The 15,557-nt window shown below is 53.9% G+C and overlaps 1 protein-coding gene across 1 annotated transcript in view; it reads right to left on the bottom strand.

The window, feature by feature from the left end:
- The window catches only part of TRAM2 (translocation associated membrane protein 2), a 46,721-nt gene that overhangs the window by 7,439 nt on the left and 23,725 nt on the right, over nt 1-15,557 (bottom strand). Inside the window, exons 3-8 of the mRNA XM_014459615.1 lie at nt 11,931-12,040; nt 11,324-11,440; nt 5,591-5,649; nt 3,948-4,032; nt 3,308-3,378; nt 464-568 (exon numbers count right to left, since the gene is read on the bottom strand). Coding sequence (XP_014315101.1) covers nt 464-568; nt 3,308-3,378; nt 3,948-4,032; nt 5,591-5,649; nt 11,324-11,440; nt 11,931-12,040 — 547 coding nt within the window. The remainder of the gene's footprint in view (nt 1-463; nt 569-3,307; nt 3,379-3,947; nt 4,033-5,590; nt 5,650-11,323; nt 11,441-11,930; nt 12,041-15,557) is intronic.

Raw genomic sequence — 15,557 nt, forward strand, 5'->3', positions numbered from 1 at the left:
CATAAAATTATTTTCGTTGCTACTTCATAACTAATTTTGCTACTGTTATGAATCGTAATGTAAATATCTGATATGCAGGATGTATTTTCATTGTTACAAATTGAACATAATTAAAGCATAGTGATTAATCACAAAACAATATGTAATTATATATGTGTTTTCCGATGGTCTTAGGCGACCCCTGTGAAAGGGTCATGCGACCCCCAAAGGGATCACGACCCACAGGTTGAGAACCGCTGCTTTAGGGCCATGAGGGGCCCTTCACCCCCTGCTCCAGAAGGTACCCAAGCGGAAGAAGGTACAAGGGTGGCGGAGGGATGAAGTATCTAGAATAAGATGCTTCATGACGATAAAGCAGCTCAGGGTGCTGCCTGCAGCTCAGGGGGCAGTTGACACCCAGGGCAGGACCCTCCCGAGCCCCCTGACCCTCTGAGCAGGTTGGCCTCCCAGCCTCACCACTTACAGCTTCTCGTTGTTCTCATCGGCAAAGTAGAAGAGCCGGGCCATGTGGAAGAGGACCTCGGTGGAGTACTGCAGCAGCAGCAAGATCAGGCCCAGGCGGCTCAGGCTGGGGAGGGAGAGATGAGCCTTATAGTCCCCCCAAGATCCAGGGAGAGTGGAGGTGCGGCCGGCCCTGGCTCTGCTCCCCACTCCACCTTCCCTGGCTGGCCCACCTCATCCTGCAGGACTCAGCTCCGCTGTCACACCTGAAGAATTTTCCTAACACTGAACGCCCGGCCTTTCGCCTGTGCTGGGTGGGGCAGGCACCCCTACCCGCTCCCACAGTGACCCGGCTGAGGCTCTTCACAGGACTCGTCACCCTGCGCTCATCACCTGGCCAGGGACTACACACACAAAAGGTGCTCAGAACAAGATGCTGAGCTTTGCAAGGAGAACCAGGGGTTCCTACTGTCTAATTTCTCATTATCCGAGTCTCCACAGATAACAGGTTCACAAAGAAGCAAAACTCAACCTAATGCAGAAACCTATGCTAGTGAACTGAACTCTTAAAATGCAGCACCACTGTCCAGCTGGTGTGGCTCAGTGGGTGAGCGCCGACCTGTGAACCAGTCACAGTTCCATTCCCGGTCAGGGCGCATGCCCAGGTTGCGGCCTTGATCCCCAGTGTGGGGCATGCAGGAAGCAGCCAATCATGATTCTCTTTCACCATTGATGTTTCTCGCTCTCTCCCTCTCCCTTCCTCTCTCTCTAAAAATCAATAAAAACGTATTTTAAAAAAACCAACAGCACCACTGAGACACCCCTCTCTGCTGGATTCCAGGCATGACGTTGCCACCGACTTCCTTGGGCAGTTTGCTGCAGATGGTCAGCTGTCGTTCAAATGCAAGTGAAAGCTCAGCTCCTGCTGAACAGCAGGAAGCCATGAGATAACGTGGGAGCCCTCCCACAGGCGGCCATAAATAAGGATCCGGCCAATTCCACCCAACGAGACCAAAGTACAAAATCATCACGAAGGTCACTGGATCCTGAGGATGGTCAAGAGAATGACGTGAAAACGCCCCAGTGTTTTCATGTGGCTGGAAAGTCCAACACGATCCTGCCCGTGACCTCGGCTCAAACCTCACTTTCTGCACTGCAGCCACACTGGGCTTCACGCTCCCTCCCGCTGAGGGCTGTGCACCTGCTGTCCCCTCCGCCTGCACAGCTCTCCCCAGACCTCCACGTACCTGGCTCTGTCGCGCCTGCCTCAACCTGAGCCCCCTGCTCGGAGGCTCTCCCTCCCCACACCCACGGTGCCCGGAGCACACGGGGCCGTTACATGGCGCTGCTTTATTTCCTCTAGCGCACGCACCATCATGGGAAACCCTGTGGTTATTTCCTTGTTGATGGTCTGACTCCCGCTAGAACGGACGCCCCAGGGGAGCAGGGGCTGTCTCCTTCATCCGATGCAACTCAGCTCCTGAGGCAGCGCCGCCCACAGGAGGTCCGTGTTGAGTGAGTGAAGGCCTGCAAAAGCCAAGCTCTTTACCAAAACGAGACCCCACACCATCCAGTATCTCAAAGGTCTGTCTCCCTTGGGAAACCCTGCAGCCGAGGGCCACTCCTTTCCCTGGATTCACTTCGGAAAACTAGAACAAGGGCGGAGGGGGAAGGAGCTCACGTTCCCGAAATGAGCAGAGAGGTGGCTGCACCTTGAACTGGTGCCGGCTTCCCTGGGAACGGGGTGGGGGCGATTTTGAGGGATCTGCTGCTCCCTGTCCTCTCCGTCCGATTCTCATTCCAAAACAAGCATTCACAGGACTCGGTGCAAACAGGGTCCGACACCTGCCCTTGTCCTTCCCCGGGACGCGTCAGATGTGGGGGGGGGGAAACGGATCTTGGTGCACCTCCCATCTCTGGGAGGAAGAAGGGACCCGCTAGCAGCAGGAGGCGCTCCTAGGGGTCCTGCCTGTCCCTGCTCACCCCGCCCTCCTCACACACTGCCGGGGTGACGGCACAGACTGGCTTCCTCAGACCCACTCTGCCCGTGACACAGGAGCATCCCACACAAGAGCAGAGCCGGGCCTGCCACACGGCCTCGCCCCTCATGACCCATCCAGGAATCCTCACTGCCCGAGGCCCCCGAGACAGGACAGAGCTGAGAGCCGCCTTCCTCTGACTGCTCCCCCGAGTTCACCCTTCTCAGAGGACGCACGGAGGGCCCAGCAGATGCCGGGCCCCAGGACCCCCAGGTCGCTTAGCAGGAAGTTCGCAGAATGCCGGCCTAGCGAAGCCCAGGCTGCTCCCTGGCCTGCGTGGACTACGCTCAAGAAAAACCCAAGTTAGCAACGGCATATCCAGTCCCTCAATACGAATCTTCTCATGAGAGACTCCACACCAAACACTGCAGCAACTCTCTCGGCCTCTGAACAACCAGCAGCGGCCACTCTACATTGTGACAAATCAAAGGGAAGGGGTTTCTGCGCTGTGAGCTCTGGCAGCTTCTGCCACTGGACGCGCGAGGCAGGGCCCCGCCTCAGCTGCCTCCCACCTGCAGAGCCACTGATCAGGTGCCCATGTCCCTGGGAAGCCCTGCCCGGCTGTCCTGGGTTGGGGCGGGGCGGCCACTCTCTGGGTTCCGGTGGCAGACGACACATGTCACAGTGCCTCTCCTCCGAGACCGAGGATGCGCCACTGAAGACAGAGGAGCCTCCTGCCATCTATCTTTGTATTCCCAGGCCTTAGCCCAGGGCTCAGCACACAGAAGGCGTCTAATAAATGCCTGCTCATTGAATCAGTGTGTGGAGAGGCGTGCGAACATGAGGGCATGCGGGGCAAGGAGATGTGGCGGCCGGGTCTCACTCACTTGAGGAGGTACGCGCCGGCTATGTGGAGCAGGTACAGGCAGATATACTGGAGCTGGCGGGGAATTTCCTCCTGCAAACAAGACAGGCGGACAGTGAGTGTGCTGGCCCTCCAACCGCAGAGGCAGGAATACAGAGGGGAGGGGAGAGGGCGGGCCCCAGGGCTGGGCTGCTTTAACACCAGCAGCTGCAAAGTCTGAGGGCCAGGCAGAGCTTCAGGTTCACAGTCAGAGGGCAGGGCTGGGTTGAGAGAGAAGGGACAGGGACTAAGGAACAGGGTTTTTGGAAATGATTCAGAGGGATGCTATGTAAAAAGAAAGGAAAAAAAAGACTGTGGGAAAGGCATAAACCGCTCCAGCCGCCATCCAGAGATGACAGTTAGATCCCCCCTACCCCCCCCCCACCCCCGCCAGCCACACATGTAAGCGTGGGAGGCAGGCATGAGACGTGCAGGGGGCCTCCTCTCAGGGAGGTCTGTCTTCCTGGGAACTTCAACAAGTGCTGACTCAGCATTTTACTCAACCCACCAACACTTCCATCACCACCCAGCTCCGGCTTCTACAGGAAGGGGCTGGGATGGCTGGGTACAGCAGGGGGGAGGGGAGGCCACATGGCTTCAAGGGGGGGGGAGTGAGGACTCACCTTCCGTACCTTCTGGAAGTACAGCTCAGGAAGTGCGTGCAGCCAGTAGGCCAGCTGGCACAGGTAGAAAAACTTCACCTGGAAGCTGGAGACAAGGGAACGAGTCACAGGGAGGGATGGAGGAAAACGTCCCTGTGGCGCCCACCAAGCACAGGAGGGAAGGGCAAGGGCCAGGAGCGAGGGAGGGAAGGGGGTCAGCGAGCACCGGGCTCCTGGGCCTGGGGACCCGGCTCCACAGACAGGACCACTTAGAGGACCCAGAAAGTCCACAGAAAGAAGCAAAAACAAGGCTTGGCCACCCTAGCTGGTTTGGCTCAGTAGATAGAGCGTTGGCCTACAGACTGAAAGGTCCCAGGTTCGATTCCCGTCAAGGGCACATGCCAGGGTTGTGGGCTCTATCCCTAGTAGGGGGCGTGCAGGAGGCAGTTGATCAATGATTCTCTTTTAGCATTGATGTTTCTCTCTCTCTCTCTCTCTCTCTCTTCGCCTCTGAAATCAATAAAAACATATTTTTAAAAAAACAAAACATGCCCTGGCTGCTGGCTCAGCTGGTTGGAGCGTCGTCCAGCACACCAAAAGGCTGTGGGTTCGATTCCCAGGCAGGGCACATATTGGAGGCAACTGATCAATGTCTCTCTCTCCCCCTTCCTCTCTCTCTCTAAAATGAATAAACATATCTTCAAGTGAGAATCTTTTTAAAAATTAAGAAACAAAAATGATGAAAAGGTTGCAGAGGAGGAGGGTCTTAGTCCGGAGAAGGGGAGGAGGAGGAGAGAGCGGACGCTAGAGAACTCCGTGAAGCAGAGGGCAGGGATATACTTAAGGATGAAAGCACCTCAGTAGCTAAGGGCCTGACTCGGTGTTATTTTATGGGCCTAGGACAGCAAGGCATGGCCTCCCAGGGACTGCGCCCACTGTTGCCCTCCTGCATCTGATCGGAGCAGGGAGGAGGGCATAGCCATGGCCAGCCGGAAGGAAGGTGTGCTTGGGTGTGAGGGGGTCAAAGCCAGAGCCTGATGGAGCTGCCCTGCATCTGTGCCTCACGCGGTTTATGAGCCTGCTGTACATGGAACTCTGTGTCCCCTCAGAATTCATGTGGACACCCTAGTCCCCAGTGTGATGGCATTAGGAGGCGGGGCCTTCAGAAGAGGACTTGGTGATGGCGGCAGAGCCCTGTGAGCGGCATTAATGTCCCTGTGAAGGAGGCCCCAGAGCACCCTCTCCACCTGGCCTTGTGGGGACCAGGAGAGAAATGCTGTCTACGAACAGGAAGTGGCCCTCACCAGACCCTGGGCCTGCGGGCACCCAGACCTTGGACTTCCAGCAAGACCGTTGAGAAGGACATTTCTGTGGTCCATCCCCCCGTCCACCCCCAGCCCATGGTGTTCTGTCCAGCAGCCGAGCTGAGACTCCTCTGTGACGGGGCCAGTGCAGGCGACACTTCACTGTGGGAGTCTCCAGGCCAGCAGACTGGGAGGAAGACGCACCCAGACCGGCGGCCCTCCACCAGACTGCGCCCTAACAGGCTCGGGGTGACGGGTCCTCCTTCCAGCTGGCTCCGAGCTGTTCTGGACACATTCTGGGAGGACGGAGCCAGAGGACCGGCTGGTTCCTCCCCGGAGACCAGTCATGAGAATACTCACGGGAGGTACACGTGTGGGTAGTCTTCCCAGAGGCTCCTCGGGTTTGTTAAATATCCTTCCTATGGTAGGCGAGAAGAGACGGAATTTAGAGGTAAAGGTAAGACCCACTGGGGCCCTGGGCAGACCCAGGGGTCAGGGACGCATCGAACACCCAGCTGCCAGAGAGAGGAAAGAACAGGAACCGTGAAATGAAGGGCCTTCCCGTGGGGTCCCGCTGGCACAGAGCAGGAGGAGCTCCGTGGGGCAGAGGCCTGCCCTGCAGGCGGCCTGACTCACTAGCTGCATTGGCCTCTGGGCAGGTCGGACCCTGAGCTTTAGCTGCCTCAGCTGTAAAATGAGGATAAAAATACTGACCCTCCCAGAGTTACTGTTAGAAATCAATGGCCGGCGTATGATCACGTGGCAGTGCCTACTGCTGTTCCTGGCATGTGGCACTCAGGAAATGCTTGCGGAATGAACAGCGGCGGGGTGAGGTTGGGGCCAAGGTGTTCGTGTCCAGGTGGGAACAGAAGATGGCGCCTGGGAGGAGCCTGAGACCCGACACTAGGGTGTAAACTAGGACCGGAAAGGACTGTAGCCTCAGAGAGAGAGGAGACCAGAGACTGACACCAACACAGAGGAGGAGACCACGTCTGCTCACCTCGGCGGGAGGCTGAAAACAGAAATATTACCCCTTGACAATGCATAACCTGAGGTTTGCTTTTGCTTCCATAGGGGTTTGGCGTTCAAATCTATACCACCTGTGTGGTCCGGAAACCCCCTGGCTAAGGAAGCATTGTGGGCCAGAGATACCGTCGGGACATCCTCTCATCCACGGACGTGCAGGACTCTCACACAAAAACCCTGGCTAACGACGCGCTTATAATCCCAGGTTACAAAGCACAGGAGGAATCAATCCACCACGAGCAGGTTGGCTGGCCCTGCACGCGGAGGGCAGAGGGGCTGTTAGCATGACTTCCTCTCGGAAGCAGGGAAACGGAGGGCCAGGCAGGAAGGATCTCCTGAAACAAGACGCTTGCTCAGCAGCACATGGAAAACCTGAGCTGGGCCACCAACCTCCTGGTCGGAAAGCCTCAGGCCCAGCTGCTTCAGGAAGTCGGAGCATAAATGGAGCTGGAGGCTTTGAGGAGGGGCTGAGAGCCTCAGGTGCTCCCCCTGGGGCGGAGGGCAGGGGCCAGCAGTGCTCTGGAGGAGGAGGAGGAGGCAGCGTGCTGCAGCGAGAAGCACTCGAGGTTACTGTCTATGGCAGGAGTGGGGAACATCCAGCCTGCGGGCCATATAAGGACCAAGAAATCATGTGGTCGGGCCCTGCCAAGGCAACCGTAGGCCTTGTGTGTGCCGCACAACAACTTGAAATTGAATACATCTGGGAGCTTTTTTCATAGCAACAAGAATTTATATTAAGTGAATTACATTAAGTGAATGATGTTATAAATATCCAAATGGCCCTTGACAGAAAAAAGGTTCCCCACCCCTGGTCTACTGGATCCTTAGTTTATGCCCAAGTGAGGGCCGATCCACCCACCTCCGTGGCGCTAAATGCCCGGGAGTATTCCTCAGCCCCAGCCCCACAACCTGGGGCCTCAACAGCACAGGGACCTAACTGGCAAGTCCGATCAGGTGCACGCACCAGTGTAGCCATGGCAACGCAGATGTGAAGGAAAGGGTCTCACCCCAAACCCTCAGGGTTTCATTCTTAGCCTCTTCTCATGGCCACGTCCTTTCCTCCTCAGTCACACAGACTGGGGCACGGAGGTGGGAGGTCCTGGGCATTTGGGGGTGGCAGGAACGCCTTCCGACACCCACACGGCTGCTATCCCCCTGCTGCTCACTCGCCTGCCTTCACCAGAACGTCGGGCCCACTCTCTCTACCTCAGTCCACGGAAATCACGGAGGCGAGAAGGTTCTTCTCTAGAGGAAGCAGCCAAGGATTTAAGGAGGGAAATGAGGTGGGAGAGGAGTGTCTGCCCCAAAAAGACTGGCCAAGAGAGACAGCACTGGGAGAAATGAAAGCCCCGCTGGTCATGTGGTTTTAGACAGGAACCCTCCTCGGCTTGGCCCCCTCACTTAGGAGACAAGGAGTCAGCACTTTGAAGCCAACAAGCAAAGAGAAATGCTGCCTTGCTTGCAAACAGCCAGTCCCTGGGGCCTGTAGGAGGGGCCGGGGCAGGAGAGCAGGAGGAGCCCGGACCAATGACTCACCACCTTGGGAACAGCCTTTTCCAGACCTCCGGCCAGGCAGCTGCCTGCAGGGGCGGGTGGGGGGGTGGGGGGGTGGGGCTGGGGCTGGGCTGGGGCACCATCAGAGCTCAGGCATCCAAGTACAGAGAGCCCTGGGGCCCAGTGTGGCAGAGGAAGCACCTGCCACCCACCCCGAGCCCCGCTCTCCACAGGCGAGGCAGAGGGTCTGGGGAGCTTCTGCAATCTTTCGTCCTCTTTCGTTCGGCCTGTGAGCTGAGGGAGCCTGAGCAAGCGGGGACAATCGCTCCCTTTCCCGCAGCCTCCTTTTCGGTGTGTGAACAAAAAGAACCACAGAAACAGCGGGATCCAGTGTAACACAGCCAGCTCCCTAGACGCAGACATGCCTTGTAACATCTGTCCTCGGGAACAACCGCACAGGAAAGCGCCACTCTCAGCGAATGCCAGCTCTGACCCAAGCCCAGCACTAAAGGTCGTCCCTCTCTCAGGTTCGCACTGAGCGCTGGACTTGAGGTTTACAAGGTGAAGTGAGGCATCCCGGAAGGCAGGCAGGGAGGCCAAATGCCCCCTCCCCCCGGCCCCCCCAGTTTCCTCAGGAGAGTGAGTGAGTGAGTGTGTGTGTGTGTGTGTGTGTGTGTTTTTTGCCCTGACCAATGAAGAGGAGTTCAAAGGCAAGTTAAAAGTAGGAGGTGAGATTCTTATAAAGTAGTTGGTTGGTCCAGCCACGCTCCCATCACTCTGCCTGTATAAATGCAGAAAGAAATGTCTAAGTCAAACACCAAAATAAAACTGGTTCTTTCTGGAGGGAGGGATTTGGGGGTAAATTTTTGCTTTCATTTTTCATACTTTTATGTATTGCATACTTTAAGAAAAAGAATCGTCTATGATGTTTATAAAAATAATCCATTTAAAAACTGTTGGGAAAAAAATAAAAGCCATTGAAGTTTGGAGCAAAAAGATGCATTTTGTACTTCATTCATTCTCATAACCAAGAGTTAGGGAGCAGCTCTAGGGGGAGAGACAGACAGCAGAGAATACACACATGAACAAGAAAACACCCTGGCAACGGGCACAGTGCAGAAAATACAAATGGGGGGTCTCTGAGGAGGTGCCATTAGGTGGAGACTTGAGAGCAGAAAGGAGCCAGCAGGGGGTGGCAGGGGACGGAGGAGCCAGGGAAGAGTCACTGGGGCCTCTCACCAGTGAGATGAGATGGGAAGGCCGGCAGGGCCCAGAGCACAGGAGTTGGGAAGAAAACGGTATCACTGCAAGTAGGACGGGACTTTTAAGCAGAAAAATGTATGATGTGATTTGCATTCTGAAAAGATCTGTCTGGCCGAGCAGAAAGGGGTGGGAGAGTACAGGCGTGGAAACAGCCTCCTTCTAGAAGGAGGACGTGCAATGATCCAGGCAAGAGATGATGGTGGCTTGGACTACAGGTGGGTTCCCCAACCTTGGCACTGACATCTGGGACTGGGTCATTCTTCCTTGTGGGGCCTGTGCTGTGCGCGGTAGGACGTTCAGCAGCATCCCTGGCCTGTACCCACGAGATGCCACGAGCATGTTGCCAACCGTGCCCTGGGCAGAGTCTCCGCTGAAGAGAACGCTGGACAGGGAGGTGTGTGTGCAGAGTCTCCCCTGAAAGAGACCGCTGGACAGGGAGGGTGTATGTGTGCGTGCATGTGCGCAGGTGGAGGGCAGCTGACAGAACCTCAGTGTGCTCTGGGGGTGGGGTGGGGTGGGGACCTGCTGATGAACTCCCTGTGGAGGATGAAAGAAAGAGAAGAATCCAGAAAGAGTGTGTCGGTCGTAACATAAAAATATGATTTTTAAATGAAACTAGCTGTGTTCACTCCTTTTACAAAACTGCCCTCTCTTCTTCCTCAGCCACTCTCATTCCAGCGGGAACTGTCCTGTGAGAAAGGCAGGGTAGGTAGGGCCAGCAGCTACGCGGTGTTAGGAGGTGGAGTCACTGGAGTCCAGGGTCCCCCAGGTCTCCATTTCCTGTCGAACATGTTGAGTGGGGAACCGGCTGTCACCGTAATAAAAGTCTGTTATGAGCTTTCCCCCTCAAAAGTGCTGTATTCTCCCAGACTAATTAGCATCATCATTTTCAAGCCCTTGAAGGCAGAGAGAAGCTGAGACAGAGCAGTCGCATTTCACACCCTGGAAGGGTGCTAAGTGACTTGGCTCTGGGCCTCCAATCTGGCCTCAATGTGTCACAGCTGTGCTGTGCGGAGTCGGGGGAGGCAGAAAGGGTAAGAGTGATTCACTTGGAGATGAGGCAATGCTGCTGCTAAAAGACCAGTTACACGTGGTCCCCGAGCTGTTCTGCCTCCAAGCAGCTCAGGGTCTCCCGAGGCAGGCATGAGCCAAACGCCAGGGGCGGGAGGTCTGCAATCAGAAGCACCTAGACTTCCGGGGCCAGGATGTGTGCCGCACAACAGCAGGGGGCGCTGCTCACATGGCTGCCTGGAAGTCCGCCCCTGGACAGAGCACAGGACAGCCCTGCTCAGGAGGATGGGAGTCTCAGGTCCGCATTTCACATTCCCCGTGTTCTGTTCAGGAGAACCGTTCTGTGATGGAATGACAATGGAAATGAAAGCAATGCACAGAAGACATGTCCACTTCATAGAGAAGATGACGTGAGCGTTCCTCTCTGGAGCAGAGAGCTCCTCGGGGTGTGAGTGCTCATCACTGTCCGTGCAGGAAGAAGAGGAAGCAGGACACAGCAAAGGAAATGTCTAAACGCCATGGGGCTGCTGGGTTTCTCACGGGACAATTTCAGCCCCTGAGAAATGGGCCAGGTTGCAGGCAGGTGGTGCTCCAGGCTGGGAAGTGTGTGTGTGTGTGGGGGGGAGATGCTAATTAAACACCTCCTAGCAGGACAGCCTGGGTCTCGTTACAGTGAACCCCAAAGGACTGTCCACATTTCTTCTGTTGGGAAGGGAATGTGCTGCATCAAAGGTTGCTTGAAATAAGAGTCCTCTGGTCAGAAGGGGAGGTGGGTAACTGGTCCGCCAGGCACCTGTGGGAATGGCACTGACCCTCACAGGACGTGACGTGTGGACAGGGGGCTGCTGCACTTGCTTGCAGGAGGCCAATGCAGTAAAACGGAAAGCATGCTCGACTTAGAACCAGACCCAGAGTCCCAACCCCATCCTGGATACTCCGGAAGCACGTGACCGTGGCACACTTTGGAACCTGAGCTTGGGTTTCTGCAATCCTTACCATGGGCGCCCGCCCGAATGAACATAAGTTTGTCTTGTGGGACAGTTTTTGCAGGGCGCCCTGTAACATGACACAGGGCCATCCAGATAAACAGTACATTACTGTAACCTCACAGCAACTACAACAAGTGTTCACTTTGGACAAGAGGACTCTCCAGCTGTAAAAATGGCATTTGTATCACTTTGCCCCTCTCACAGGACCGTGAGGATGGAAAAATGGCTTCAGTTCTAGGAATGGCCCCACGTTTTCCATGCAGCTCCTTACTCTTTTCCTTCCCCGAGGACCACTCACCGTCACCACCACCGTCACCACCACGTACAAGCACCAGATCACCGAGCTGAGATGAAAGACCACCAGCTGTCCAGATTCGTTGAACTTGCTGTGTTTGACCTTGGAGAGATGAAGCCTTTTGCTGATTTTCTAAAGAACAGAGAGAATTCCACATATTAATATACAAGTGTATTGGTAGTGAGCAGGTTTCAAATTCCTGCTCCTTCCCACGAAAAAAAGGTTAAAGTTGGAAGCCAGCCATAATCCAAGTCGTTCAGTGTAGGCCTACTGTGTGCACAGAGTGCTATGTGAAGTGAGCATTTAGAGGAAGCAGCGAGATTAGTGTCCGCAGCCCAGATGTAAAGAAAACAACCCAACCAGACTGTGTAGGACAGGCCACAGGGACGCTGTCCTGTCTTACTTCAGGCAGTTCTCTCCGCTTGTGACAATAAACATTGCTGTTTCGTGTGCTGGCTAAAGAAGCCTGTGAGAGGGACTGAGTGTGTGAGAGACGGCCAGTCAACAGGACCAACCGGGGCATGAAATTGGGGGTGAAGAGGTTCAGAGCTCCTCCCGGGTGACTCCTGCGACCCAGGCATCTCCCCAGTTTCTGGTTTCGGAATCTAGACGCATCACTTACGTCTAAAATGTACTCCTGTACCACAGCGTGCAAGATGATGGTGATGAAGATGTAGAACAAGATGGTGACCAGGTCCTTGGGCCCGTAGTGGTAGTGCACGGTCTCGCTGTCTGCGGAGGTAAAAAGAGCCCCGTCAGCATCCCTGGGTGAGGAAGCAAGCGCTCTGGGACCCAAAACTGGAAGGAGATCTGGATGTGCCATCAGTGCTTTCCTTCTGAAGAAAGAGCTTCTTCCCCAGAATCCTGCCTCTGGACTTGACCCCTGGAAAGTGCCCAGGGGGAGGGCTCAGGGGAACAAACACACGTCAACGTATGATGGCTCCACCTCCTGAGTCTGGGCAGGAGAGCACAGGGCTCACAAGCCAGGGGTTGGAGACAGCCCGTCTCGATCACTCCCTGGCTGTGTGTCTGTGGACAAGTGGCCACCCTCTCTGAGCTGCAGTGTCTTCCCCCGTGAACAGGACTGTAGTTATACTTCATCAAGGAGGCACAGCACAGGGGTTCAGAGTGTGGACTCAGAAGCCCGAGTTGGTATCACAGCTGCCATTTACTTCCTATGTGACTCTGGGGCACCTCTAACGTGTGGCCTTTCTGTGCCTCAGTTTCCTCATCTGTGAAATGAAGGTAACAGCAGTTTCTGTATCGTGAGGTTATTGTGAGAATTAGATGATGTAGTCAATGCAAAATGCTTAGAATAGTACCTGCTACATATGTATTTGCTACTATTTGTGTTGTCGATGTTGGGAGAAGCACACTATTGTGAGAATAAAATGAGATAATTTGTAGGCAAGATGGTTATCACAATGCCTGTGAGCATGCAATAAATGGTTTATGAAAATATTTAATAGTAATCAATGATAATCCCAGATATATGGAGTCTTCTGAAGCTCAGCTAGTACAGTCTCTTTCTTCGTGGACAGAGGACTTACACCCACGTCTGAGGAGCGGGCGCAGGGCTGCCAGAGTTTGTGAACTTGAGCCTGGATGGCTGCTGCTCGGTAACTGCCCTCCCACCAGCAGAAAACACTGGCCGCCCTTCCAGCTGTGCTGCATTCTCGCTGAGTCACATGCATGAGTCATCGCTCTGCTGGGATGCAGTCACCAGCAGGAAGGTGAGTTTTGGGGTGGCCTCAGACAAAGCAGAGCCCGTTAGGTCACGGAGAGTCGACCCAGCCTCCGACACCCTGGGCTGGGGGACTGTGACAGCGGGCGGGGGTGGGGTGATGGCAAGGACAGGGAGCACATGAACTCTGAAACCAGGCACACTTTCCTTTTTCCTCTCCCTGCTCCTTTCCACAGAGACCTACTCTGTGAGAGGCACTGGGCTAGCTGTTAAAATAGGGATAGAAGACTCTGTCCGGGCCGCGGGATGCACAGACCCGCAAGGAGACTGAAATAAATGTCCCCCTCCCTACGGACGGGCACGCGGTACCAAGAGGTAAACACAGAAACACAGGGAGAGGAGAAGCAAGATGGCGGCGATATAGGCAGACGCGTCCCAGGTCTTGTCCCGGAGCAAACGGAGTAAGCAGCTGAAACTAATAACACCCACCCTGAATTGGCAAAATTACTCAGCTGGTGAGACGATTTGCAGCCGGGAAGGGCAGAGCTCCCCTGGAAAGGTAAAAAACCAGGGATCTGGGCAGGAAAGTTTGCCAGACCTCTGAGCCCAGAGGGTCGGAGGGAGACCGCGTGGCAGACAGCCGCGTCTCTTGGGACAGACACAGCCCCTGACTGGGGAAAGGAGTTCCACGGGTTTGCTGGTACGGGGAGATTTGAGATATGGATTCTGTGATTACGGAGAACTGAGCCTAAAGGGGGCACCCTGAGGAACTGACCAGATCATGCAGTTCCAGTAAGAGAGGAGCGTTTTCCAGATCATGCAGTGCTGGTAAGAGAGGAGCGTTTCCCAGACTGGTAAGAGAGGAGCGTTTCCGTGGCCGGCGTTTGTTTGTTTGTTTGTTTTCACTGAACCCTGCTCATAGGACAGTTCGGATACAGACACTCACCTTTGCTGAAGAGAGGGAGAAGGTGTGGATGAGTGGAATCTGGGGAGAGGCTGAGGAGAGAGGGGGGGCTGGGGGGAGGTGGCAGCGAATTGAGTGCTGAGACACCCCTGGGCCCAGGACTGGGGCAGCCATTCTCTCCGGAGGGTGGAATTCTTCCCCCCAGCCCCCAGGCAAAGAGCACAGCCACACCCAGATTCCACCCTGTACAAGATAAAGGATTAAAATAAGCTGATTAGTCCCTGGGAGTTACCAGGGTCTGGCCTATAGAGGGACTTTCAGTCCCACCAACAACACAGAGCAGGATAACGATTAAAAAACCAGCTCTGGGCAGTTGACCTCCCCAAACCAGTTTTAAGTGCAATAGAGAAAATCAACCCTTGCTGCTGGATAGAGAAGCCGTATAGCCTCAGAGGCCAACCCAAAAACACTGCCACCCAGAGGCTGAGCCACAAACTGACTCTTAGGTGAACACAAATTAAGGCAGTCTGGATCACAAATACGGCCTGCTTTAAAATCAGGACTGTGATTTACAACACGGAGGAACAGTGTATCACAGGGAAATTCAACACTCTCCTGAATACCTGGCAGGATTAAGGCGAGCCAGGCTGAAGAGTAGAAGAACCGAAAGACCTTCACTACTGCAAATTTTTTCTTTTTTTTCTTTTTTCGCCTTTTTACTAAGAAACCAATTTTTTTCTTTTTCTTCTTTTTCCATCACCTGATTTTACCCTTCTAATTACTACATTTTTATTTTTAACCAGTATTATTACTGTTACCATTTTTTAAAGTGCCATTTTATTTTCTCTTTATTTTATTTTGGGATTAGTGTTCTCCATTCTATTTTCATCATTCCTTTAGCATCAATTTTCCATACCTCAATTTCACCTCTTTGCTAAAACCCTCTTCCTCACTTTTCCCCTTTTGGTGTCCTGTTTCTCTTACCCTATTCCTGCTTTAGATTTTCCCTATTCTGTCTTTTTACCCCCTGTCTAATTTCACCCTACTTATATATCCTATTTCCAATCCACTGCTCTAAATCCTTATACACCTATCCCTTATCCTTCTTCACTATCCAAACATTTTTTTTCTCTTATCTTTCTATTGTTTTCTTGCTGTTTGCTTGATTGTTGAATATATTGGGTTTTTTTTGTTTGTGTTTTTTGTGTTTTTTTGCTTGTTTTGTTTTGTGTTTTTTTTTTCTTTTTTAGGACTGGTTGTGAGGTTGTTTTGCTTTTTCTTTTTATTTTTTTCTGCTGGTTTTTCCCCTCCCTCCCCTCCCCCACCCCCCGGCTATTTTTGTGCTTCTGTTTTCCCTTGCCTCTCTTTTTTTGTTTGTTTACATTTTTTAATTAAATCTTTATTGTTCAGATTATCACATTTGTTCCTCTTTTTTCCCCCCATAACTCCCCTCCTCTCAGTTCCCGCCCCACCCTCGGCCCTCACTCCGCACCCACTGTCCTCATCCATAGGTGCACGATTTTTGTCCAGTCTCTTCCCACATCTCCCACACCCCCTTCCCCCGCCCCGGCAAGAATAGTAGGTCCATCCCCGTTCTATGTCCCTGGAGTCGATTAGAATCAGCAAATCAATCCTGTACTCCGAAGATTAATTCACTTGAT

Source organism: Myotis lucifugus, unplaced genomic scaffold (assembly GCF_000147115.1).
Source record: "Myotis lucifugus unplaced genomic scaffold, Myoluc2.0 scaffold_111, whole genome shotgun sequence".
Taxonomy (NCBI): domain Eukaryota; kingdom Metazoa; phylum Chordata; class Mammalia; order Chiroptera; family Vespertilionidae; genus Myotis; species Myotis lucifugus.